This window comes from Dromaius novaehollandiae, chromosome 6 (genome assembly GCF_036370855.1).
Source record: "Dromaius novaehollandiae isolate bDroNov1 chromosome 6, bDroNov1.hap1, whole genome shotgun sequence".
Taxonomy (NCBI): Eukaryota; Metazoa; Chordata; class Aves; order Casuariiformes; family Dromaiidae; genus Dromaius; species Dromaius novaehollandiae.
In genome coordinates, this window is record NC_088103.1 from 32,356,612 (window position 1) to 32,382,773 (window position 26,162).

Consider the following 26,162-nt stretch of genomic DNA (forward strand, 5'->3'; position numbering starts at 1 on the left):
GCAGTTAAACCGTGGAACTGCTTTCCACAGGCTGCTGTGCGTACTGACGGCATTATCAGTTACATTTGTGGAGGGAAATGCCACCAGGGGCTCTTGGACTTGCAGATGGCACCTGTAAAGGGGGAGGTTTCCAGGTTGCAGCTGGCAGCTTGGCCAGGCAACCTCGGGGCTGGCACAGTGCTGCTGCCGCAGCAGGTGCTGGGGGAGCCACCACTGCCCTCCCGAGCGTGGTGAGGCTCAAAATCTGGAGGAGGAGGTGGAAATCATCATTTTTTTTGCCCTAGCAAGCGTGATGAGATGCTAACTGCCCGGGTTACGTGCCCACGCAGCATCCCGCGCGGGCAGCTGAGCCCTGGTCCCCCGGGTGCCCCCTTGGAGCGGTCTCCCCGGTGCACAAGTCAGGATTCACATGCACCCAGGTGCAGGAATAGGAAAACCCTCCCAGCAGTGTAAAAGGAACCTTGGTGTTTATCCTAAAATGATTGTCAGTAAGATAATTAAGTGTGGAGGATGAAAATGCCATGGGACTGCTCCAGCTAAAATCCAGTCAATAAAAAAAAAAAGTCAGTTTAATTTCTAGTCCCCTCAGCACTCTGGTCTGCAGTTTCCCTTTTTGTTCCTAAAAAATTTTTGTTTTTCTTTTTCCTTTTCGTGATTGTGCCTAGTGCAAATCCCGTTGGAGAGAGTGTGCAGGGGTCCAGGGACCCTGGCTGAGGGCAAGGTAGCTACTTCCCCACGCAAGGGAAGAAACCAACCTGCTTCCTTCCTGCTCCTGACAGTTTAATTCTAAATTAAATTAATTTTAAAATTAAATTAATTTTCACCGAGCACGCGTTTGGGGGGGGGGGGAAGCCTGACCTGGCCCTGGGCACGGCAGCCTACAACTCCCGGCATGCCTAGCGCGGCGGCGGCGGTGGGCGGCCGTTGCCCTCCCCCGCCGTGCACGCGGATCGGCCGTTGCCCGTTCGAACCGACCAATGGCGGTGGGGCGGCGCCGGCCGCAGCCAATGGCGAGCCGATGGCCGGCAGGGGCGGGGCCGAGGGGGTGGTGCGGCGGGCCAATGGGGAGGCGGGGCGGCAGGTATGAGATGGCGGCGGGAGCGCGGGCGCCCGGTGAGCGGCGCGGCGGCAGGTAGGAGCGGCGCCGTCCCCGGGCACCGGCACGTTTCGTGGCCCCCCCTCATTCCTCCCCTCTCTAGTTTCTTGGTTACAGCAACGGCCGCTCGCCGCGCCGCCCTTGCCTGGCCCCGACCCTGCCGCTGCCTCGCTCGCGGCCTGGCCGGCTGCAGGCAGCGTCCTGGTGGCAGCGGTTGCTGGCGGGCAGGCGCGTCTCTCCCTCGGCCCGCCCATTGCGGCGCTTCCCCGTGCGCCGGGATGCCGCCATTCCTCGCCCGCCCCCGCCCCGGTGTTGCTGCAGCTGCTCCCCTCGCCGGGGGTAGCGCGGTGTCGTTGCCTGTCCCCCGCGCGTGTCCCTGCTGCACCGGGCAGCCCCTTGGGGATGGGCCGTGCTTGTCGCCAGCTGCCCCGCTCGTCCTGCGGGACAGGCTCGGGCTGGGCCCCCTGTGTGAGCCTCCGTGTTGGCTTGCTGCACTCGGGCTCCCTCGCCGCGGGACCTCGGTGCTGCAGTCCCCCCGTTCCTGTGGGATCAGCCCGAGCAGCTGGGCAGTGCTTACCGCAGCATCGCTGTGGTGCATTGCAGGGGGGGATATCACCTTGTAAGGCTGTGCTCTAAACCACCTACCCATAGGCAGGAAGACTATTCCCCTAGGGAAGTGTGTCTCTACACAAGTTATCAAAGGCGAAAGCCCACCTTGCGGCTCTGCTCCAGCTTTGATGCAGTTGCTCCTTGCCTGCAGAGGCACGAGGCGTGCTGTGGCTGGGCTGGCTCATTTCTCCTGCAGCTGCGAAGTGAGACCTAATGCTGAGTGCTTGGCAGTTGCAGGGTTTGGTAGGATGATGGCACTATATAGACTTGTTTCACAGCTAAGCCTCTTTCTCCCGTGCTTTGTCCACTCTGCATGTGTTACTCTGAATTTCCAAATAGGTACTCTGTAAGGTCAGCATGATTCACCTTTGTCACATACTTTTATACGTTTAAACTTTTTGTGATAGCTGCCAATAAAATAGTGGCGAATATACGAGCACCTCACTGGAACAACACTCCGGGATTACTGCTGAAAGGCGGTAATATCCTGCCCCCAGTATGTGTGGTGAGGTGGAGCAGGCTGAGTTTTCCTTGACTGGTAATTCATGTGGACTTGTGAAATAAATTGTCTGAAGGGTGATGCTTGGTGCCCAGCCTGAATCCCAGTGGTGCTGTCCTGTTCTCTGTGGAGTGGGACCCATATCTGATGGCACTTGCTGTGCTTATCACCTGGAGGACCTGCTGTGGCCCCCAGAGGGGGGGGGCTGAGCATTGCTGTGGTAGGGGGGACAAAGCACTCTGTGCTCAGCACACTTGAGCAGGGAGTGCCTAAAATGCTGAACCTGGCAGAGGGATAAGTACACTTTGTGCAAGCGATGCTTGGAGCACTCTTTTGGGTAAAGCATTTTAAATGTGTCCTGGATCAGTCTGAATGATTGAGTTTCTTTGCTGTGTGTTGACAGTCGCCTTTGGGATGTAATCTCCCAGCTATACTTACCCTTTCACAAGCATTTGTGTTAAAGCAAAGCCTGAAGTACAAGTTTTACTCCAGCACTTTGTCACCCACAGATACTACTAGCAAATTCATCTCTTGCTTTGCAGGCCTACCACCACAAAGTATTTAAAACAAACAAAACCTGCTATAACCTTATTTCCTGCCCCATTTCCTCTTATCTGGAGGGAAGTGCAAGTTAGCTAGTAAAGCCTACATGCTGTGCATGTGGCCTTGCAGCATGCTGACTTCGAGATTGAAAGCTGGTTGTCTCAACCTCCTTACCAAATGTTACTGAACATGACAAAAGATGATTTGTGTGGATGTCTCTTCTATTTGTGGTCTCTCTAACCTCTGCCTGGCTCTTCATAACTGAGAACGATGACTGCAGTGTGCCCGAGTGCTCAATTCCAAAAAAGGAACATCTGTCTGTTTGAATGCATTTGATGTGTGAGTCAAGCAGTGCCTGAACGCTTTGCCAGGCACTTGGTGTTTGTGTTGGCCGTCTCATATGACAGTGGTGAGAGGAGTGGGAGGGAAGGAGCTGTGGGCCTGGAAGGCAGGATGTGCTAGAAAAAAGCATCTTGCTAAAATGCCTGGAGAAGAGTGTCACTGAACTGGACAATAAGAGCTTACATCTTAAACAGGCGATGAAAGGAGATGCAAATGCCATCTATGTTTTACTGCAAATAGAAATATGTTCACTGCAAACATGACTTAATGGCAAAAAGTCAAAGTGATTTGCTAGGGTTACACAGGAAAAACTAGTTGATTTGGGTATTAAAGCCAAGTCTGAACAGATGGCTACTTTTTCTCAGAAGATAGCCTGAAGCAGGGGACGATGTTATTCAACTATTCCCTTTTCCACAGCTCTCATTAAAATCTTTGAGACCTAGAGTTGTATATCCTCTGCTCTGTCCAGCCCTGTCAGGCGCACATCCAGACTAGCTTGCATTTGCAGTATCTTTGTATGTCTGCATGTAACACCCCCTCTTGTTCCCATCCAGGGCCTGGATGGGCTTGGACAACAGAATCCTTGTTCTGCTACACTTCGGCGTATTGTCTGTTTGCGTGAAGGGGGAGCGTTGCTTGCCCACATGTTCCAAAGCAGTGTCTGGGTCTCACTGCCAGCCTGGTCATTGCCTTGTTGCAGTGTGCACGTTTACATACATATGAAAATGTCACCAGGCTTCGTTAAGGCTGCTTTAAAGGTGCCTGCGCACTCAGTTTGGTTTGAAACTAAAACTCCCTTGTGCCAGACACTATACTCTGGAAATCAGATTCCTTGGTCCAAAGAACAGCGGTCTTCAGTACATGATGGTTTAGTAAGTCGCACAAACAGAAGGGAGGGAGACAGGGCAACATGGAAATGATGGCTAATATTTAATGGTCGCTCTGAAGTCAAGTTCCTCAGCAAAACAGTGTCCCTCTGTAGACTGCATCAGGCTTCTGGTGCATGGAGTCTGGTCACAGCTGAGGCCTTGTATTTTCCACTAACTGATTTCAGAGTTATCCCTTTCTGTAGGTTCCTTCAGGATTTTCACGTGCTCTCTGACCAGAGGCAAGAAAAGGAAGCTGAAACCCTTTCTCTTATATGCTCTGTTGTGCTCAGGCATGGTCTTTCTATGCTGCTTTTATGTAGAAGTAGCAGGCTTTCACCAAACTTAGTCTGTGGACTGACTTTGGGGTATGCAGTCCCAAGTTGCAGGTGTTTCGGAGTCAACTTGAGGAAAAAAATGGGAAGAACAGCAGCCCCTTGTTGTGATAAATTTGGCCCACCACTTGTTTCAAAGGTTTGCAGGTCTAGGGTTGTTCCCTGTCCTCTCTTCCTGGTAACTCATTACACTGTTACTATTATAACAGTGACAGTAGTGGCAACCTCTGACAAGAGGCTGGGCCCTTTTCTCTGAGATGCGAAAGCCTTCCTCCCTGGCTCATGGCTTTTCTCACCTCTAGGCTAGGTAATTGCAATTAAACTATCTAGGGTTCCCTCATAAAATTCTTCAGAAACTGTAGATAGTGGAGAATGTGATAATCCACTTAAATAATTGCCTGCCAGCTGGCTCATGAGAACTTTTAATGTGTTTGCTTTTGGCCTATAAAGCTCTAATAATTTGGAGTCCAGCCAAAACATCCTTTCTTCTTGAGTGGTAATGTGGCAGCTCTGATCTTCAGAGGCAGGAAGTTCTCAAGGGACCCGGCATTAGTTTCCCTTTTTCTTTTGCTGGAGTTCAGACTTGATGTTGAAATGTAGCTTTATGGTTTGGGAGTTCCATATGGGCATTCTTTCAGCCTGCTTGCGAGCTGTCACAGAGCAGCAGATAAGCGCGCTATGGCTGGTCGTGCCTTGGAGAGCGGAAAGCCTTTCAAGGAACATCCTTCATAAACTCCCACTGGTGCCTGAAGTTCTCCTCTCTCACACATGTCACTCCTCGTTCTCCTGCGTGGTCTCCTGATCAGCACACAAATTTGTCAGCGCTCCCTGGGCTCTGCGGAGATATCGGATGAATTCAGAGATGGCCTGGTGGGACGAAGAACTGAAGCAGTTTCTGATCTGTATGGGAGCATTGCATAAAGTGACAGTACAGTTATTTGCATATGAATTTTGGTATCTCTACACAAGGTTCCAGTCTGTGACATTGTAGCCTGCCCAAGTCCTCTTCAAAAGCACTACACCCGTTCTGTTCAGTTGCACCCAAGCATGTTTGGTGAGTTAATTGGGCTGCTTCATGTACCCCTCTCTGGTATTGCATGCCGTGCTGCTCTGTGGCTGGCCTAGCCTGTTCATCTGTGTGCCTCGGCAGCCCTGACCAGATGTCACCAGCTTATTTAAATGCTGGCATGCATCCAGGTGTGCCTCATTGCAATTCCAGCTTGTGAAAGTTTACACATCTGGAACCTGGGATGTGGCCTCTGACATACTCAATGGTGTCTGCAGAGGATTTCTGATGACAAGGGATTTGATGTGCTCTCATCCTTAGCAAGCATAGCCATGATATGAAATATATGTGCAAACATGAGGCTTGCCCATTGCACTCACAGAGCTAAGGACCTGCTTTGTGGAATTGCTGAGGAGTTTTTTGGAATTACAGAACTGTAACAAACAAAATTGCTGTGGCTTCCCGAATACTTTTGTTCTCAGTATTTGCCAGGCTGTGACCACAAAATCTCACCAAGCAGCACCATTGGGAGCTGATGGTAGGTCTTGACCTGTCTTGGTATCCCCCTGGTCAAGGAAACACTGCACCAGTCCAAATGCCAGCCTGTGAGTCCCACAGCATGTTATGCTGAAATCATAGTGCCCTGCCCAAGAACTGACAGTTGGCTGTGGGATGGGATTCCTGAACTTGTTTTTGGCATAAGTTGGTGCTACTGATGTTGAGTGATTATCATCTTGTGGAAGGGCAAGGGCTGGGTGAAGACATCCTTCCTTCCTAGCTGAGTTTTCTGAGTTCCGACAGCTTGATAGGTAATACCGTGTGAATACAAACAGGTTTATTTTCCTGAAATATCAAGTAACAGTGGACTAGCCATGCCAGCCCCCTTGCATTAGGGTTGTCCTCCGGTCAAGCTGATCCTGTCAGTGAGCCTTAGAGTTAGGTTTATCATGATACTGCATATCTTCATAATACTGTCTGTTTCTCCATGCCTCATTTTACAAATGTTTTTAGCCACCTTAAATTTTCTCATTTGCACTGAACATGATGCAATTGGCTAGTCGGGGCTACAGAGGCATTTCCGAATTGACAAATGGAGTTCCAGCAAACTGTGTAATGCATATAGATAAAGGCACCTGTTATCAACAGGTACGACGTGCTAGAAAGGGATCTGTTTATGTGCACAGCAGCATTATCCTGCATGCATCCGTATGAGCTCAGACTAATTGTTACAAGAGCTTGTTAGTTTTGCTGTGCTGTTTTTGTGTGACTGCTCAATTTTTTATGTTGGAAGTAAACCTGATTGTTTTGGGGCTGCTCTCTATAGATGGTAATTCTGCTCTGTCTGGGCACCAGCTGGGAGCTACTAGACTGAGAAGCAGCAACATGGTGTATCTTTGTTCATCCATGTGTCTCGGAAATTCACTTTTTCCCTGCTTTTTAAGGATGCCCTGAGGCTCTTATCCTCAAGTATAAGGGTGACTGAATCAGAGGTGCATGCAGTGATTTCTGAATGTCAGAGGCTGAGGAGGCAAAGGCAGGACAGGAGCATACCTCTACCTGACTTCCAGTGCACCCAAAACTAGGAAGTGAAGAAGTTAAAGACATTGAAAAATAAGGAGAGTAAGGGAATGTTATAACTGTGGGTGCTTGGACAGTACCCATACTGTACTGCTGCAGTGTGAGAGCCTGAGTGCACCAGCAGGCAGCTCTTCTCAGTCTTGGCATGCTTTGGGGATATAACAGAAGCATGTGAGCAAAAAGGCCAAAAGTGGGAAGAAATTTTCCTACTTGGGATAAGAATGAAGTTGAAGAGAGGTCAGTTGGCAAGAGTTCATAGGCACACATTCAGTAAAGGATTTTAGATTATACAAAAAAAGGTGTTAGGGTTCGCAGGAAGAGGAGGAATCCTCACAGTTTGTTAGTTTGACTTAATAGTCAAAAATTGTAGTGGGTAATTCTGCAAGGCACAAATCCCTATCCTAGATGTGAAACACAGCATTCAGGGCTGATAGCCTGTGCTGCCAAGTAATGTTTGGAAAAAAAACTCAGAACTATGGTGCAGTTATTCACAAAGTTGCTTAACTTAGTAAAATAAAGCAAAAAAAGACCTGGCATGATTCTAAACTGGAGCAGGGAAAGCCATGCTGATACAGTTTCTGCATGGACAAATCCTTCACCTAAGTGTCTGCGGGGATTTCTCAGGCTGTGACAGCTTCATCCTTCTCTTGGTCAGGATGCGGCTGCACAGCCCCTGGCCCTGTTGCTGTGGTTCTGCCTGGCCTCCTCCGGTTCCCTGGGCACTGCTGGCCAGATGCTGCGCTTGGCCTATTGTCTCTGCCTTGCCGGCAGCTCCCAGCCAGAGCCTGGAGCTCCGCTCTGACTTCCTCAGCCCTGCATCCCAGCCGTCTCTGTCTGCCTGATAGCTTTCAAACCAGCTCCTTTGTGCTTAGTCCCATGTTGCCCCTCACACAGATGCTGAATTTCTTCTAAATGTCTGCAGTGTGACCTGATTATTTTTCTTGTCCTTCCTTGCCCTCCTTTTTAATAGTGTCTATAGAAAAGCTGATGGAGTTCAGTTCTATCCGTCATGCTGACTGATAGTGCTGCCTCTTCTCTTGGGAGTCCTCCTCTTTTCTGTCCCTCCAACATTCATTTCAGATTTAGCTATCAGCCCTCTAAAGATAGGGCATTGCCTTTGTTCTGTGTTAGTACAGCATGGAGCACAGCGGAGTCCCCAGCTGTGACTGAGGTTCCCAATGCAACAATGATAAAAGTGAATAGGATTGGTAATGAGAAGAGACAGCTGCTGCCATCTAAAAAGAGTCAGTTTTGGTGCTGGTTTCAGTGAAATCAGGATCAGATCTAAGGCTCCTTTTCCATTGCTGCTTCCCGTAGAGGTTTAGATTAAAGTAAAACCACTTACTTACAAACTTTGAACAAAACCGGAGGTAATGGAAATTGGAGCAACGTTGTTTTTTTATTTAATGTTGTTAGACTGTGTTACTCTGATGTTAAGGCAGAGGTAGGAATTTGCAAATTCTTAATGTAAAATTACTGGGTTTCTGGCTATAGCAGTATTTCTGCATTCTTACAGAGATGAGGGTAGGGGGTCCAAGCTGCCAAACATTGTGGGATCATCCAGAGCTATGCTGGTTATGCTGGGAAGGAGATATGGCAAAGAGCACTGCAGTGAACATGCAGTTCCTCTCTAAGATGCCTTTTAGTTCTTTTTCTCCCTTGGCATTATAAGGCATCTGGATACTCTTCTGTTGTGGTGATAGCTGATTTAAGTACTGCTTTGTTGTCTTCAAAATATTCCAGTGGATTTTATTAGAAATAACACAAACAAATTCATTGAGGTCAAGTTTGAGAAATCTAATGATGAAATGCAAATTTCTTGGTGTTTTACATACATCAAGCTGTCTTGCTATTGCAGTTTTGTTTGATACTAGTAGTATGTTGCATTTTCAGTTTGTTCTGAAGCACACTTTTTTTCCCCCCCTTTTCCAACCCTTTTATCTTCCCAAACAAGTCTGTCTCCAGATTCACACCATAGATGTGTAGCTGATGTTTCCCGGGTCTCCTTTGTTTCCTTTGAGATAGAATTTGACTTCACAGATTATAGCAGTGACTTCAATTTCCAATTTATCTGATGTCCAAAAGATGGCCAAGTTAGTTCCAGGTTGTCCAACATGGGCTACCATCACATAACACCAGGCTTTGTTTCACAGCTCATCCCTGTGTGAATTGTATATTATTATCTGGTTTCCATAGCCAAAAGGCTGATCACTCCAGGTTAGCTGTTTAAATGCAAAGAAGGAGAACAATTAAAAAGGGAGCATTTTCTATTATCACTTACTTGTACCAAGTATAGACACACTGGTCAAGGATTGGCATCCACTGTGCTATGCACTGTGTACTCATGGCAAAAGGACTCTCTCTGTCCCTACAGACCTTATGAGTATAACCCTAGGCAAAAATTACTGCATGTTTTTCTTAACATTTTTCAGAGGCAAATCAGTCATTCTGTGAAGAGTTACTGTGCTAAATCTGAGGACTGAATGTGATCTTTGTTATGCTGTCTTGCAAGAATGTCAGTCTGAAGTACAATTCTCAAAGCAACGTTAACTGTGAAGTCACTTCTAATGTCTCTACAGTCCATTCCCATTAGCCTTCTTATAAATCTTTTTTTTTTAATCTAGGAAATCATTTGTCATCTGGTCCTTTTGTACTTAAAATGGTTTCACGTAATTCTACTATGGTTCTTTCACCTCTTCGCAAAATCTGGGATGGCTCCTATCTGGCTCTGGAATACTGTCTTCAGACATCCTCATTAATTGATTCCTTACTCTTGCACAGCATAGGAAATGATACTGTTTCTCTCTCCCTGGGGAAATATGTGCCTGCATGCATCTGTCCTGTCTTCCTTTGTGCTTACCCAGGCAAAGAATCTCTTAAATTCTGTGTTCTTTAGCAGGGTCTGCTTATCACTCTGCTCTTGGTGTTTGGTAGTAGCCTGGCTGTTTCTCACGTTCTAAAGATTTTGTTAATATAGACGGAGATTTTCTTCCATTATCTGCCTTATTTTCAAAAGCTCTTTAATCCTTTTACTCCTGTGATGGTAAGGCTCTTCTACTGTGGTGCGACTGCAGTATTAGCCCTTTAGTGACAACATATGAAATGCACAAAACTGCACTGGAGATGAATTTTGCCCACTGAATTAGCTATATCAGGCTACTTGGAAGTCTGTAGCTTCCAGCTTTTCCACTTTCCCAGCTAGACAAACATAGCTAATGCCTTGCCCCAAAGGGTACCTCTTCCTTCTCTTTCTTGTCTTATTTGTGTTCTCCTTATGCTCTAGTGTCATGTTACTTGAACTTGTTTCTGGCTTCACATGCATGGAGTTACAACAACATAAAATCTGTAAAAGCCGCTAAAACAGTTAGGTCTCACCTATCTGAATGCAAGCTTGCTTCCATACCAGCTAATTTGTCTGCTTCCAAAGCTCTTGCTCCACAGGTTCAATCACAATGTTTTGCCAGTTTAGATCTCATTTTTGTCCTAGTTTCCAAGGCATTTCCCTGGTCTGGATCTAGTTACCTTAGGGATTAATTGATCCATCATGATTTTGACCTCCTGCACCACCTACTCCCCATGAAATGATGGGGCTGTCATGCCTAAAGCAAGAACGTTGTGTGTGACAGACAGCTTTCTTTGTGACTTGGCTGGGATCACAGGCTTTGCTCCTAAAAGGTACTAGAATGGCAAGAATCTCTGCACAATATAGGACCCATTTTTTTTAATCTGCTGTCTTAATCACAGCCCTATTAGTACAAGTTTTATTATTCATTGGGATTTGATTTTATTCATGGCAACAGAGGAAGCTATTTGTTCCTTTTGTTGTCTTTTGACACGTCCTGAAGCAATCACAGTTCACCATATGTAGAAAATATAGCTCTGTAATTGCAAGCAAAACAAAAAAATAACAATAAATTTTCTGAAAAATGTTTCTCCCTTCTGCTGCTGTTATATAAACTGTGAGTGTAGGTGCAGCACACCCATCCTCCTTTTTTTAACATGAATACAGCAGATGGGGTGAATGGCTTTTTTTTTTGAAGGTTATAGTGTGTGCAGCACTGAGGATTGGCATGGTTATTGTGTGTAAAGCCAGTGGGGGCTTTATCTTTGCTCAGAAATGGAGGTTTGCTTCACATTTCCATTTTGATTAGCAGTAATGATACAAAGGCAAATTTTCTGCACGAAGAAGAGCTGCTAATAAAGTGACCTTTCAAAATTGAGTAGCTCATTGAAGTGCAATACCACAATAAGAGTATACATGGCTGGTCCCAGCTGTGGCAGGCAGGGAAACTGGACGGGAATCTAGAGAAACATGGAACGGGAAGGCTCAAGTGGGAGACTTGCTCATGGCTGCATAGTAATTGCAGCAAATACCAACAGCCCTCTGCAGTTTCCAGCTCTGGAGGGGGCAATCTATGTACTTAGTCTTTGAGTGGATCTGAAAGAAAAATACCAACAGCCCTCTGCAGTTTCCAGCTCTGGAGGGGGCAATCTATGTACTTAGTCTTTGAGTGGATCTGAAAGAAAAATGCCAACAGCCCCTTTGGCCAGTGTGAAAGGCAGGGTCAGAGAATATTTACGGCGAGGTCCCTGAGCACAGGGTTAGTGCAGTTGAGGGACACTGTTATTTTCCTGCCAGTGCTGTAACATTATTTGTGCTTGAATGCCATTGGAAATGTGTTTGCATGGTTTGCTCATGGCAGACTTAGGGTAGATTTGGGGCAATTTTGCAGATTCCTCTTAGATGCAGGTGAAGAACAATTAACACCAGGCTGGTCCTAATTCAAAGCTTTGGTTCCTGTGTAGGAATTATTTGTCGTTCAACTCCAGCTACACAGTCTTTGGCAAGAGACATGAATCAATTTGTCCAGCTTTTCTTTTCTGTTTTGTCTCTGTGTGAAGGCTGATGCCCAGTGTGTGCCAAGGGGGCCTTTCAGACCCAATAATGCGTCCTTGTGTCTCGTAGCATGCGTGGAATTTGCATAGGCTGTGCTGGGACAGGCAGGTTTCTTTGTTGCTGGAAACAAGGAGCAAGTTCTTTTCCCTGTCTCTGCTTCCTAATGCCTCTCCAAAAGCTCTCAGCACTCATGTAAGAAATTTACTTTTTTTCTATTTATTTTTGCATTAAATGTTGTTAAACTTTGTGTAACTGTAACAACGGGTGTGCAGGAAAGTCATGTCAGTCAGTTCTAGTTGACAAAATTATTTAATTTTTTTCTCTGAACCTGGATATCTAACTGTTGGAGGGAGCAGATAATCTGTGATGCTTGATGTAACTGCTGCAAAGTATTTGCATATCTTCTCTGTGGGGAAACAAAACTGCTAGTGAGAGAATAACAGTGCACGGATCATTGCAGGCAGGGTCACTGGGCCTATACACTTGCTATTAACCCTCCTCAGGATCTGTATTGCCATAGAATGAGTTGTCATGGGTTTCAGGCAAAGGGCTTGCTCCACGTTATGGGCAGGGTTGACACTTGTTTGTGCATTTTAGGCCCGTGCAATGAAATGAGAATATGATCAGATCAGTTGGTAGTTGCTTTTTGGCAGCTGATATTGAGTTGTTGCATTTTGGTCTTGATTTATTGCAGATAACAAACTGCTGAAAAACTTACTGGGAGGTACTTAGAAAAATATGGCCCCCATTTGGAGTCTCTATGGCATGCTTTCTAGGCCACTCTGAGCAATGCAGCTAGGAACCTTTAAGAGCTTTCTAAGTTTTTAGATGACCTGGCAGATTGCCTTATAGTCTGCATTGCAGACCTTCCTCTTCTCCATCCTCTTGAAGGAGTCTCTGACATCCTTGGAGAGCAGTGGAAAGGGGAGAATTTTTTGTATGGATTCTCACGATGCAAGCGCTGCTGAGAGCCTGGCTTCCTGTGATTTCAGCAAGTATCTTTCTCCCTGTGGAGTCTGAGTCCCAGCTTTTCTTCTCTTATTCTGATCAGGCATCCTGGAAATCACACCAAGATGGTCTTTCAGGTCAGAGATAGACAGCAGTAGTTCAGATAACTGTTGAAGTTCACAGATAAAGCACAGAAATGACATGGGGTTCAGCTTACTTGCTGGCGTGTGTTTTGATGTCCTCTTTGTTAGCTGCTCACAGTTTACGTCAAAACAGTAAGTTGCTCAGATCTGAACTAGTAGTTTAAATACTAATGCTCTATACCTGATACTGCTGTTGCCTGAACCGATGGGTATAAGGCCCAGTTGGTTGCAAATGCACTCCTTTTTTGTGAAAGACATGCTGGGCAGTGAGCACAGGTGCCCAGCCTTGGCTGGAACACAGTAATGTAGCTTTCTCTGCAAAAATGAAAGGAAGGGCAGGGTGCTCTGGTCTCCCATGGGAAGATCACTTTGGAGCACAGGTTAGAGAAAAACTGAGGTGGCTGGGGGGTGCGGTGGTGAGTGGCAGAGCATGTGCTTCCCCCCGGGTGCTGCATCTCAGCGGCTGCAGTGACCAGTGGCTTATGAGTGGAGTATTTCTATTACATGTACGTTCGGCACCTGCTGTTGGAAAATAGTGTGCAGTGGGGGCTCACAGTTGAGGAGGGATGTTGAAACAGTGGAAAGAAAAGGATTATACAAGAGCCAAAGTATGATTAAAGGATTAAAAAAGTGTTACAGTGAAAGTACCCAGTGTGTACAAGCTGGGTGGGCAGACAGACTCTACCCAGAACCTAAGAGGAACTGGCGCACCAACTTGCAAAGCCAGAGCAGTGTGTTATAGCAGAGTATGACATCTGGGCAGTAGTTTGTGACTGGAGAATAATGGCTGTAATCCTCACATTTAAGTAAAAGGGGAACAGGAGAAGCAAGCTAGGCAACTGTAGGCTGGTGGGCCTGACTTCCGAAGTGTGCAAGTCCTTGAGACAGTGGTGGGAAGATGGTAATAAAAGACCTGTAGGTAGTTGGATAAGATTCAGCGTGAGCATTTAAGAGCGCTCATTAACCTGAGATCTCTGATAACCATTTATTTTGATTTTAGACATGGGAAATGTAGCTTACCTAACCTCTGGAAAAGCTATGTACCTGTTATAGATAACCATTAGTAGAGCAGTGTCTCTAATACATCCCATTTCCCATGCCACATGGGAAGCTATCAAACTGGAGAAAGTAGACATCAGTAGAGAACTGGGAGGTAGGAGAAAGGATAGCCTGAACAAGAGACAAGAATTGGATGAGCCAAAAAGAGATCTATTAGGAAGAAGGTTATTAAAGGTTCCTCAGAGACTGGTCTCAAGTGTCTCATGCTAATACTGATGAGTTCACACTTGCTTCAGACTCGGAGCACATAGTTGGGCAGTTGTAGCTGGCAGAGAGCAGTAACTGAGAAGCTGGTAGCTTGTCAGCTGGGAGCATCTGACCACATCCCTGGCTGAACTGAGGGTCAATGTTGCATGTTTATGATCTTAGAAACAGAGTCACATGGTGTGAGAGCTTTGTATTTGTTGCTAGGAAGGTAGTGATGATGGAACAGCTACAGGAACTGATGAGTATAAGGTGGCCTTGAATAAATTTAGATTGGGATTTAGATTTTAAGGCCACTGGGAATAAATTTCTGAGGAGGAAAGGGGACAGGACCAAATTTAAGACTGAGAGTGATGAATTAATGTAAAATATTAGATATTGTAGCTGCCTGAGCTATGAGGAAGTGGATGCAGTGAGAGTTTCTTCATTTGGGTGCTCTCATGTGTTGCAAATGCTATCAACACACTACGGAGTGCTAGTTTTGGGCTGTGTTATGCAAACAAGCCAAAAATGTTTTTACCCCAAAGGGAAATTAAACTGTGCTGTGCTGAACACTCATCGAAGACATTGCACCATTGGCGTAGACTCGTAGCCCCTGCATTGGCAGATGTCTCCTGCAGGGCAGACCAGCTGGCTATAAAAACAAAGTGATGAGGAGGTATTTCATTTTTTTTCCTCTTTCCCTTTTTTCCAGTGATGCCATCTGCAATTTTGTCATTTGCAATGACTCCTCCCTCCGTAGCCAGCCGATCATCTTCAATCCCGACTTCTTTGTGGAGAAGCTGCGCCATGAAAAACCAGAGGTGTTCACAGAGCTCGTGGTCAGCAACATCACCAGGCTCATTGACTTGCCTGGGGCAGAGCTGGCCCAGCTGATGGGAGAGGAGGACCCAAAGCTGCCTGGGGGAAACAGCATAGCCTCTGGATTTCTGCGTTCCCTGATGTCTCTGAAACGCAAAGGTGAGTGTGGCACAGTGCCTGGCACCCACCTTTAGAGCGATGCTGACTGTCATCATCTGTTACATATAGCTTAGAAAACTTTCAGTGCAGGCCTGTTGTTTCAAGTGTGTGTTAAGTGCTTAATACTGTAGGTTTGTAATCTCTGGGGATGTCAGCTTGAGAAAGCAACAAAACAGAAGCCAGGAAGTTCAGCCAGGAAATGCCTTGCTGCTTCTAGAGTATCCTTCTGGGGGTTTATGTTTGGGTTGGCCACAGTCAGTTGGCTGCTCATTGTGCCTGGTGCAGCACAAACCACAGAAATGTAGCTTTGGCCCTGACTGTTTCTGGTCTGGCTCTGTGGATAGCACTGAGCTGGAGAGCTGGCCCAGATCAAACTGCAGGTTCTTTGAATGCGTGCCAAGGCATCCTTGCCTCTCTACACAACACGCTTATTTTTGTCTGTGGTAATTCATACTTCTCTGTTTTCCTTAGCTCATTAGCTTTCCTCATTAATGATAGAGCATCAGTAAAGGCTGAGAATGTCAATTTCTGTGAACAACAGTAATGCCCATGTTTTCCAGGCCACTGACTTCACCCAGTGCCCTCTGTCCCCTTCAGTTGTTATCTCAGCTTTTTTAAGATTATGTCTATGTAGCTTAGAAATCTGTAGAACAGGTACGCTTCTCCCATCCCTGTACCAGGGCTGCTCTGATCCACATCCCAGTTTCAGTGAGTCAGTGACAAAGCTCTGTCTCTGCTCAAGCTCAGATTTGACCCTGGGGGGTAACTTACTCTCTTTTTTTCTGCTGAGGCAAGCATAGCTTCCAACACTCAGCTGGAGTTTTCTTCTGGTGACCTGACTGTTCATACCTTTTTCAAGTTTGGCTGTTGTAATCATGAAGTATCAGCCCCAGCACCCTTCTCGGAAGTCTGAAGTTTGCCTTTTAGCACATGTCTTCACATCCTCTCCTCACCAGTGGCTGGCAGTTGCAACTCAGTTTAGCTGTAGCTTAAAGGGTTTTCCAGGTGTGTGTACCTACTCACACCTCTGCCCACACTCAGGGGGATGGGTTTTCCTCATAAATTCAGTTAAACCTTCTCACTTATCTGGACAGAAACTGACTCTCCCTGGACACCTCTCACATCCCTTCCTCAGCCATGGTTTCCTAGCTAGACTGCCTTTCTGCTGGCAAAGGAGCTGTGAGTAGCTGTCTTCAAATGTTGGCAGCTGGGATTGAATACTTCTAATGAATCTCCCGTTTCCTCTGGGCAATTCTGCTATTGTGAGCACCTCTGAGAAGAGTTACCGGTATGTCTGAGTTTTTTGGCTTTCAGTCTTTATATGGTTTCTCTGAGTCTTTCTTTTTCTACCAAACTTATGCCTCTACGAGGATAATCTCTGAGCTCCACTGCTCAGACTGGAGTCTCTGGTACTGGCATCTGCCCTCCGCTCCTGGTTTACCTGGTAGACATGTTCAACCTGGCAGAACTGGGCTGGGCAGCACTGCAGGGGAAAAATCAAGCACTGCAAATCAAGTACTTCAGCATCCTTAGGTGAGAATTACTCAGTATCACCATGATTGTCCTTGCTGCTCTGTAATAACAGATCTTTACACTCTTCTCCCAAACTGCAGTTACACTGTGCTTGGAGCTGTGTTGCACCTACCTCTGTTTCAGAAGAGTAACAGGACACAAATTCAGACACATGTCATTTGACAAACAGGAGTGAGGGAGAAACAGAATCAGATGCATCTTGGTAGTGTTCATGGAAACTTCCCTGTTCTTCTCAAAACCTTCTAGCGGGGGCTTGTCAGCCTTCTGTGGTTCCTTTTTTTTAAAATTAGCCATGCTCTGCTGGAGTGCTGTTCTTACCAGCTTTCAGAACTGATGTCTCCTGCTAGCTCCTCTTCCACCAGGAGCTGCAGCTTACCCAGTACAGACTGTGTTTCCATGGCCATGTGTCTGCACTACAGCTACAGTAAACAGATGTTTCCAAGTCAGCTGGCTGCACTCCCAGGCTGCAATGGCAGTGTCTCCCTGCATTGACAGGCACTGTCTGTGAACTCCAGACTCTGAGAACAAGTTTGTGCCTACAGAGAAAATCAATTTCATGTACGATGTTTCATCTTAAGCTATCCTTTGTTTCTCTTGATGTTATAGACCAGCTAGAACAAACAGGTTTTATTTCTTCAAAGCCAGAGGCCAAGGACCATAGAGCTCAGAGCTGATCAAACTGCAAATGCTTATGACTTTTGAGTATCAGGAAACTCTATCTCATGCTGCTTCTTAGTTTCTAAAGCAATTGTACAATAACATCTAAGCCTTTATAACTCAGCATTCATTCTCCAGACACTTCTTTCAAGTTTCTTTGAGAATCAAATTCTCATTCAGATATCAACTTCTGACTTTAAAAGTAAATCAAATTCATCAGACCCTGCACGTCTCCAGAAGATGTGTTTTCCTCTCCCTGGCCACTATGAATTCTATCTAATGAATGTATAATGAATTTAGTTTTCTTCAAGGGCAAGCATCTTTTACTATCCATTCTTTCACTTCACGCTCAAGCCTTTCAGATCTTACATGAGGATCAAGAGGTCACATTGTCCTCCTTCCTTCTGCAAGACTGAAGACCTTTTGCATGTACTTTATCAGAGGGGGGTCAGAAAGCTCTTGATTTAACAGGAGGTTGGAGTTCTTGGTGGCTTACCATGTATTTCAGAAGTCGTGGAAGAAAGTGGAATATTCTTCAGGCAGAATAAATTTAGTTGCACAGGCGGGCTGCTTGAGAAGTGCACAGGGTTAACGTGGTCTTTCCCACATGCTGTGAGCATCCATACCTCAGAATAGTAAGGTCTGTAGTACAACAGACCAAAAGCTTGTAAAATCACCATGTGCTATGAGGGGAAAAAAAGCAAGACAAAGCTTATGGGGAAGATGATAACTTTTATCAGGCCAGCCAATGTACTGCTTGGATCACTTGGCTATCAGCTGCAACAATAAGAGGAAAACTTTCAGCCCCAGAAAGCTGATGCAGATGCCCAGCTTGCCTTCAGAAGTGGCCTGTGCTCCTGCAAGTTTGGTGATGGGGAGGGGAGGTATATTCTTAAATCTGAAGGCTCTTTGAAGCCTAAGCGTGAGGACAGGACAAACCAGCCATATGTCTGCTTCCAGTTCTCAGTCCCAGTCAGCATGTACAGTATGGTCTATCCAGTGTTTCATCTCTAGCTGCGGTCAAAGCCTACATTCTTCTCAGGGGAGGAGTGGTGCCCTTGGCTCTGGTTGCTGCTGCTGAAGTCACGGGAGTTGCTTCAGCCTTTTGAGGCACAGAGTGTACTGGTTGTGTCTATCTGATGAAAGAAGTCATTCACTCGCAAGACCCCATTTATTAGAAAATATTACCCTGCTAGATACCTGGGAAGTCCCTCTCTGGACAGGAACGGTTTTCTACAGTGGTCCAACAAGTGCTTTTCAGTTAAAATCTCATCTGATGTTTCTTTCCACACAGGGGTCTCCTTCCTTTCAGCTCAGTTGCTTCTCTCTCTTCCTTTGGGGCTGGTGCCTGTATTACTGACTGGAGCTCTGGAGCTGGCAACTCATGCCTGATTTTCATTAACAGCCCCACAAGATGAAAGCAAACTCCAGGAGTGAGAGGAGCTGTCAGTGTCCCCTACAGAGAAGGGCCCAGCTCATTACTTCCCTACTCTCCCTTCTTCTAGTTCTTCCTTGTTCAGCCTTGTGATACTTCATGCTTTACTGTGCTCAGTCCAGGGCAGCTGATGTGGGGGAAGTGATTCACTGCTGTTTATTCATCTCTGAAAAGGAGGCTGGCATGAGCCAGTCAGACTGTGTCTGCTCTCCTTGCTGGTGCTTGTTTCCCTCTCCCACGTCTTGTAGCTGCAGCTCTTCCTTCTGCCTCCCTGCATGTCAGGCCATAGTGAGGACTAATCTGGGCCTCACTTCCCAGCTGTGCAGCATGCCTATGGGGCAGGCACCTGGGAAGTCCATGCTGCCACATCTGCTTTTCCCACTTTGACTGCTGTTTCCATAGTGTCCACGCTTGCAGATAATGAAACATCTGTTCTGGTGTTTTCTTTTCGCGAGCTAGGGAATGTTTGCTTCGGCTGATTAAAAACTGTAATTAAGCTGAGGTAAGAAGCAAGATGATGAAGCCCTTGCAAATACAGCATTGGGAGATGAAGTGGCTTATTTGGGAGTTTGTGAGATAACATCTATTAGGGGTCCTTGTGACCTTCATCCTCAGCATTTTTGTGCACTGGTCTTTGCATGCTGAGATCTTGTTCTTTGGGGAGCACTCCTCTCTGGGGCTATCGGGCCCTGAGCTGCCTGAACGTGTTACCTTCTGTTCTGCAGAGAAAGGGGTGGTGTTTGGCTCGCCACTGACAGAAGAAGGCATTGCACAGGTTTCCCAGCTAATTGAATATCTGCACAAACGTAAGTGACTGTCTTTGCTGCTTTCCTATCTGTTTGGGCCACCTCAGGTCTCTGGTGCAGGCCGAGAGGCGAGCTCTGAGCCTCTCCAGCAATAGGAATTTGGGGCAGGACTGGGTGACCGTTCCTCGGGATTGCCTAGCAGTTGTTTCCCCCTGTTTCTGTGAACTCTTTCTGCTGGCGCGACCCAGCCTGAAGTCATGGCTCTGAATGCTGCTCACTGACGTTTGCTGTTGAGCTCTAGAAAGGGGGAAGATCTGCTTTAGTAAGAGGAAGGGAATCAGCCTCTGAATAACCAGGGGCCTTTTTCCTCCCCTCTGTTGAGCAGATCTACGAGCAGAAGGCTTGTTTCGGGTGCCAGGCAACAGCATCAGGCAACAGATCCTAAAGGATGCTCTGAACAGTGGTACAGATATTGACCTGGACTCTGGGGAGTTTCATTCCAATGATGTGGCCACCCTGCTGAAGATGTTCTTGGGCGAATTACCAGAGCCCCTGCTGACACACAAGCACTTCCATGCCCACCTCAAAATTGCAGGTGAGTGAGCAACAAGAGAGCAATGAGCAGAGGGAAGGAAGCCAGCCTCCTAGAGAGCTGGTAACGCTGCAGAGCCACACACTAGGCTGGGGGAGATCCTGAAGTGCAATCCTTAAAAGCGGGGTAGGAAGAGCCTTATGGTGGAAAGATTGGAGCTGAAAATCCTAAGAAATCAGGCGGGGTCTCTTTAGCCCAATCTCTTCTCTCTAGCAGTGGGCATAAGCAGATGCCTGGGGAAGCACAGGAGTAGAGTGTTGGGTAGCCTGAGTCTCCAACTGTTTTCAGTCTGGAGGCTTTCTGAGCCAGGTGTGGCTTCAACGCACTTAGTAACTCTTATTGAACTATCTTGTGTGAACTTGCTCTGTCTGGAACCTACCAAAACTATTAGCAACTGTGTTATTCTGTGGGAGGAGTACCACAGATTAACATAGCATTTGAGGGGCTTGGGAGCCAGGGGAAGGGAGCTGGAGGGCCAAGAGCTAAGCAGGAGTTTGGAGGAGAACTGGCTGTGTGAAGAGGGGAGGGTAACCGGTTGCGATGGGCCTGCTGTTAGGAAAGGCAATGTGTGTCCTTCACGTTCTGCCCTGTGCTTTGGCAGACTTGACGCTGTTTGATGAGAAGGGCAATAAGACTAGCACTCCGGACAAAGAGCGCCAAATCGAAGCCCTCCAGCTGCTGTTCTTGATCCTTCCTGCGCCCAACCGCAGCCTGCTCAAACTGCTGCTGGATTTGCTCTACCAGACGGCCAAGAAGCAGGACAAGAACAAGATGTCCGCCCACAATCTTGCCCTCATGTTTGCACCTCACATCCTATGGCCTAGAAACGTGAGCAATGCCTCAGTATCTGCTGGTGGGATGTTGTAGGGTAGAAAGGAGTTTAACAGGCCTATAGGGGAGCACTGAGATGGGAAGGATGAGTGTTGCAACACTAATGTGAGGGCTGGAGACTACAATGGTGAGGTGGAGGTGCCTGGCAGGACTCAAGGTCCTGGTGTTCAGCCCAGACCTGCCATAGGTCTCATTTGCCACTGATGCTTCCTCTTTTCCGGTAAGATTTAAAGCACAGCACAGTCCTGCTTCTTTTAAGAATGACTGCTCTGGACAAACCCTGCAGACCTCTCTCTGCAAGGTTTCTTGTGCTGCTGGTAAACTCTTTTACCCTAGAGTTGTCTGGGTGGCCAAGGTATCAGGCCAGCTCTCCTCAGAACATCTTTGGCTCTGTGAGCTCTGCTCATTGGCATGCTGTGAGCCTGCCTGCCCATCTCCTCAGAGCTGAGCTCCTGCTGAGCCACTGAATGTGTCCATGTCCCAGAAACAACGCAGGCAACAGAGACCCTTCCTCCTCCCCTTCTAACAGCTGTTGCTTGGGCTGTGTCCCTTTGCCAGGTGACAGCAAATGACCTGCAGGAGAATATCACAAAGCTAAACAACGGAGTGACCTTCATGATCAAACACTCACAGAAACTCTTCAAGGTAAGTGTGCTTTGAGGCCCTGTTCTTCCTGCCCCTTCTGCAGGAGACTTGAATGCCACTTGTCCAGACAGGTCTCAGGTGTCAGGGGTATATTCTGAGCACTCTCTTCTGTGGCAGGAGGAGGAGGATTTGTACAAGAAATTGTTTCTTTAGTGACTAGAGAGGAAGTCTTGGCTGGGCAAGCAGCCCAGGGGAAGGAGGACACAGCCATGGAGGTGGCTTTTCTGCCTTGGCAAGGTCAGAGGCACGGTGCAGTGTAATACCACCCTCTGCTGGACACCCAGCACCCTCTTTCCATGCGGGAAACTGTTTTCCTTGGGGCAGTTAGTGGTGGGGCTCTTGTTGGGAAACTTTGGGGTTCTGGTGGGATAAGGAAACTGAAGGGACTCATCTCGGATGAGGGCTGCTGGCAGCTGGATCCTCAATGCGGAGGGTCATTTTGTGAACACTTCTGCATGTGGCAGTCAACCCAGTGATGTTATGGGCAGAGTTTGCAGTGCTGACCCTCCCCGTCTAGCTCAGCATGGGGTGCTGTGGTAGCATAGTTAGGAGTGTGGGGCTGTGTGTGGGTCCCTCCAGGGAAGTGTTTCCAGAACAGTCTCTTGGCTTCCCAGGACCTTCCTGGTCCTGTTCTGGGGCTTCTGCTGTCTGCATAAAGTCTTCCTGTAGAAAGTGCCCCTGTTTGGCCCGCTCAGAGCTGGGGGAGTTGCTTGGAAAAAGCTTATGTGGAACCTGCTGTGATTTGGTGTTCCCCTTGTGTTGATTACATGTGTCAAAGGGAAACTGTGAGCAGAGATTGCACTGGGGACATGAAACACCATTGTTTGGTCTGCCCTAAACAGCTGAGTCTTAGAAGTGGCTTGTGTGGTGCAGCTGAGGAACAGCTCTTGGAGAGGCTGCATCTTCCCCCAAAGTCAAGCACACTAAACACATGCATGGCATTTCCCCTGTGCTCACAGTCTTCTCTCCTCTGCCCAGGCCCCAGCTTACATCCGGGAATGTGCCAGGCTCCACTATCTTGGATCCAGAGCCCACGCATCAAAGGTAAGGGCTGCGAGTGCAGTGCCTGCCCTCCAGGAAAGGGCAGAGGCTATGCCTCTGCGAAGGGATTTTTGTGAGTGAAAGAAGCTGAAAGCAAACTAAGTCATGAGGGAGGATCTGTTGGAGGGCAGGAGTGAGGGAACCATATGGTATGGTAGTGCAGGTGACTGCGTTGGGGAAATTGGGCAGAGTTGAAGCATCTGTTAATCAAAAACACCGGGAAAGCTACCAGCCCCTCTTTAGCAGCAAACCTGCATCCCTGGGCCCATCACATGCAGCACCTGCTGCTTTGTGGAGCTATGCCTTCCAGACGGACACACACATCTGCTGCCATGGCTAGGCTGCTTGCGAAGAGGGACTGGAATAAAGGCTACTTGCTGCTGCTGGGAGAAGATTTATCTGTGTCTTTCCAGCAAATGCTTCCTTGCCCCATATAGCTGCAGAAGAGGGAAGATGCATTGGAAGGAGCTGCAGTAACCCTTCTCAAGCCTGTTAGAGCTCCTGCAGCTGGCATCCAGGAGGGAGGAAAGAAGCAATGGGGTCACCTTTGTATTGCTGTCACCTCTGCCTGGCACAGGGCCTGCTGGTGCAGTGCTGCTGCAGAGGGGTAGGGAAAACACAGCCCTGTGCATTTGCTGGGGCGAGGCAGCTCAGGAGACAGTTCCCAGCGTGGCTCAGATGGGTAGCTCATTTGGACTAAAGCATGGCAAGCAACTGCTCTCTCCACTTGCCCAGGACGATCTGGATCTGCTGACCTCTCCTAGCTCCAAGGAGCTGCAGCCTCTCAAGTCTCAGAAGCGAAGCCGACTGGACCCTTGCCATCAGGAGGAGACCCAGCAGCGCACAGAGGATGCACTGAAGGAGCTCTTCCGCCATGTCCACAATATGCCCGACTCTGCAAAGAAGAAGAAGCTCATTCGGCAGGTAGTGTGGGGAGGAAAGATATCTTTGGGGTGTGCTTGTCAGCACAATCCTGGGCACAGGACTAAGGCAGGGCCTACTGGAGAGCTGCTCCCAGTTCTGGAAAGGGTGAGTTTTGGGCCCTGCAAGAGGCAGAGCTGCATGAAGGAAGGGGAGGGGGAAGCCTGTGCTGAATGTGGCTGATAGTGGAAGTGGTTGCTGCACCAAGCTGTGCTCTGAGCTCGCTGTCTCCCAAGCAAGGGACTTGCCAGCCAGAAGTCCCCCAATCCTGATCGTGGCCATATTGAGCTTGCTGCCTCAGTAAGAGGAAAATCCTTTCTCCTCTTGCCTGCGTGGTGTGGGACAAATTGGTCTGCACTTGGTCCAGTAAGCAATTCCAGCCAACCTACTGCTTCGGAGAGCTTGGGTGCAGCCAGTGCCTATCCTGTCTGCCAGACCCCAGTTCCTGCTCAAACCCCTTTCTACTCCGGTGGCTGCTGGTCTCGGCTGACCCAGTAGCCAGCACAAAGCAGCCTCGCACCCAAGCTTCCTGTGACCTTGGGTAGGAGAGGTGGCCTTCCTCTGCTTGCTTCTCCCTGCAGCTCTGAGCTGCCCCTCCATTTTGGGGTGTGAGAAAGCCAAAGCAATATCTGGCCAGAGGGCAACAGATAGAGCTGCACACAGCAGCAAGAGGCTGGTAAGCCAGTAATTGTGCTAACATGCTGCTCTCATGTTTCCTCCTAGTTTAATAAGCATCCTACAGCTCTCACTCCTGGTGCTGATGTACGCACACCCCCAGCACAAAGACGCACCCGCTCACGCTCCTTCAGTGGTCTCATTAAGGTAAAGGCAACCTCTGACCCGTGCTCTCTGCTGTGAATCTCCGATGTTGTTCTGTGCTCCTGCCTTGCCGTGGCTTGAATAAGGCACTTGACAGTAGAGGCTGTTCAAAGTACCGTCTGGTAAAGAACACAGATCCACTGGGGATGGGAAAAGCAGCACAGCAAGAATAAGCCTTGTTAGTATAGAATGTAATTATCTATGGGACACTTTACTGTAGGATCTGTGCATCTTTGTGAAGGCTTCGTTGTTTCCCAAGACGAGATGAAGACTGACAGGGAGCAGTTCACTTAGTCTAGGTGGCTGTTAGCACAGGTATTAGCACACTGGAGGCTGCTCTGCAGCAGCATGTACCTGCTTCTGATAGTCTGGGCTCCTGGCCAGGCCTGGTGTCACTTCCTGAACCCTTTAGGATCAGGCAGGCTAAGCCTGGCAGAATGGTATTTCAGGTTCTGTTTTGCAGTCTTTGTCCCAGCCTGGCTTCCTGTTTTCTTTCCCAGCATCCACTTGTTTACCAGAAATGCATCCTACTCCTTCCCTACCTTTTCCCCTTTGCACTCTGAGCACAAGCCAACAGCCTTCTCTTCTTCTTATGGTAGCGGAAGGTTTTGGGAACACCGGTTATCATGGAGAGGAAGAGCAGGGATGTCACGCCAGAGCCGGAACGAGCTAGCAAAGAGAACATCCACCTGGTAAGAGCTGTTCCCAGCCCTGCTGAAGCTGCCAGTGAGGGAGTGCATGGAGGCGCATTTGAGTGCAACCTGGGCACTCATTTGAGCTATTCTTGGGGGCTGCTTGCTGTTCTCCGCTCCAGTCAAGGTTTCAGAACTTCTTTTGTATGATTAGACAAGGCCTTAGGAAGCTGCTGTGGGGAAGGCAGTGCAGGGCTAATAATAAGGGCAGCATCGGGAGCAGGAGTGACAGCCCTCGGCCCTCACTGCAGTCCTGTCCCTCTCATTTATTCCTGTATTGCTCCTGGGGCATTGGCTGTGCCCTTTTCCCTTACTCTCATCTTCCTCCATGAGTTGTACAGAGCTCTCCTGGACCTTTGCTCTCAACCTGTTCCAGGACTGAACTGAAGATTTAGGTTCTTGTTAGTCTCCAGACCTCTCCCCTCTGATTCCTTCGTTCTGTGGGTCAGTCAAGACTAGGCTGGCTGTCATTGCTCAGGTCACTCTTGTTCCCAGCTCAGTTTTCAGGGCCAGGCAGTGCAGCTGTAGCTATACAGCAGGTCTGTCCCCCTCCCATCCCTCGAGAGCCCACACAGCATACACAAATATCCTCCATTTGGCCAGCTTGCTGAGTGGCCCACACACTCGGGACAGGCATGGTCTAGTGTCTGGGATGACAGTTGCCTCCTGTTCTAGGTGAATCAGTAGTTTAAGGCTTAGGCAGTGCCCGTACTCTGCAGTCTGCTGCCTGTGGTAGGGCTGTCCTCTGGGCTAGGCCGGCCGAGCATAGATTTGGGCGGGACCTGCTCTCTGGCAGTGCAGCCTGCTGCCAGGGAAGGCTGTGATTGTCAATTCATTCCCCAGCTCTCTGATCCCCTTCCCCTCTCTTTTCCAGTTACAGAAATGTGGCTCTCCAGCTCGTGTGTCCCAAGCAAAGCTGAAATTTTTAGAGGGCCGGAAAGAGGTGAGATGCTCATACATGCAGCCCTACTTGAGGGGAACCTGGCCTATTGGGCACTCAGCTCTCAAATACAGAGAGAGACTTGCAGACACAGTGTCACTGCAAGCAAGGCTCTGTGTTATGCTCTGTGGCAGCCGTGGTCCCCTGGCTGTAGCAGTTTGCTCCATGCAGAGCTGTGAGCGATAGGTGCTCTGGAAGCCAGGCCTTGAATGGATTCACACGAGC

The 26,162-nt window shown here is 48.1% G+C and overlaps 1 protein-coding gene across 1 annotated transcript in view; it reads left to right on the plus strand.

The window, feature by feature from the left end:
- The first annotated feature begins 1,050 nt into the window (after positions 1-1,050).
- ARHGAP19 (Rho GTPase activating protein 19) overlaps positions 1,051-26,162 on the plus strand; it is a 28,274-nt gene continuing 3,162 nt past the window's right edge. The window contains exons 1-11 of the mRNA XM_026102907.2: positions 1,051-1,132; positions 14,820-15,085; positions 19,436-19,516; positions 19,842-20,051; positions 20,650-20,876; positions 21,438-21,524; positions 22,503-22,568; positions 23,301-23,489; positions 24,210-24,308; positions 24,905-24,997; positions 25,872-25,940. Of these exons, the coding sequence (XP_025958692.2) occupies positions 1,062-1,132; positions 14,820-15,085; positions 19,436-19,516; positions 19,842-20,051; positions 20,650-20,876; positions 21,438-21,524; positions 22,503-22,568; positions 23,301-23,489; positions 24,210-24,308; positions 24,905-24,997; positions 25,872-25,940 (1,458 nt within the window). The 5' untranslated portion in view covers positions 1,051-1,061. The remainder of the gene's footprint in view (positions 1,133-14,819; positions 15,086-19,435; positions 19,517-19,841; positions 20,052-20,649; positions 20,877-21,437; positions 21,525-22,502; positions 22,569-23,300; positions 23,490-24,209; positions 24,309-24,904; positions 24,998-25,871; positions 25,941-26,162) is intronic.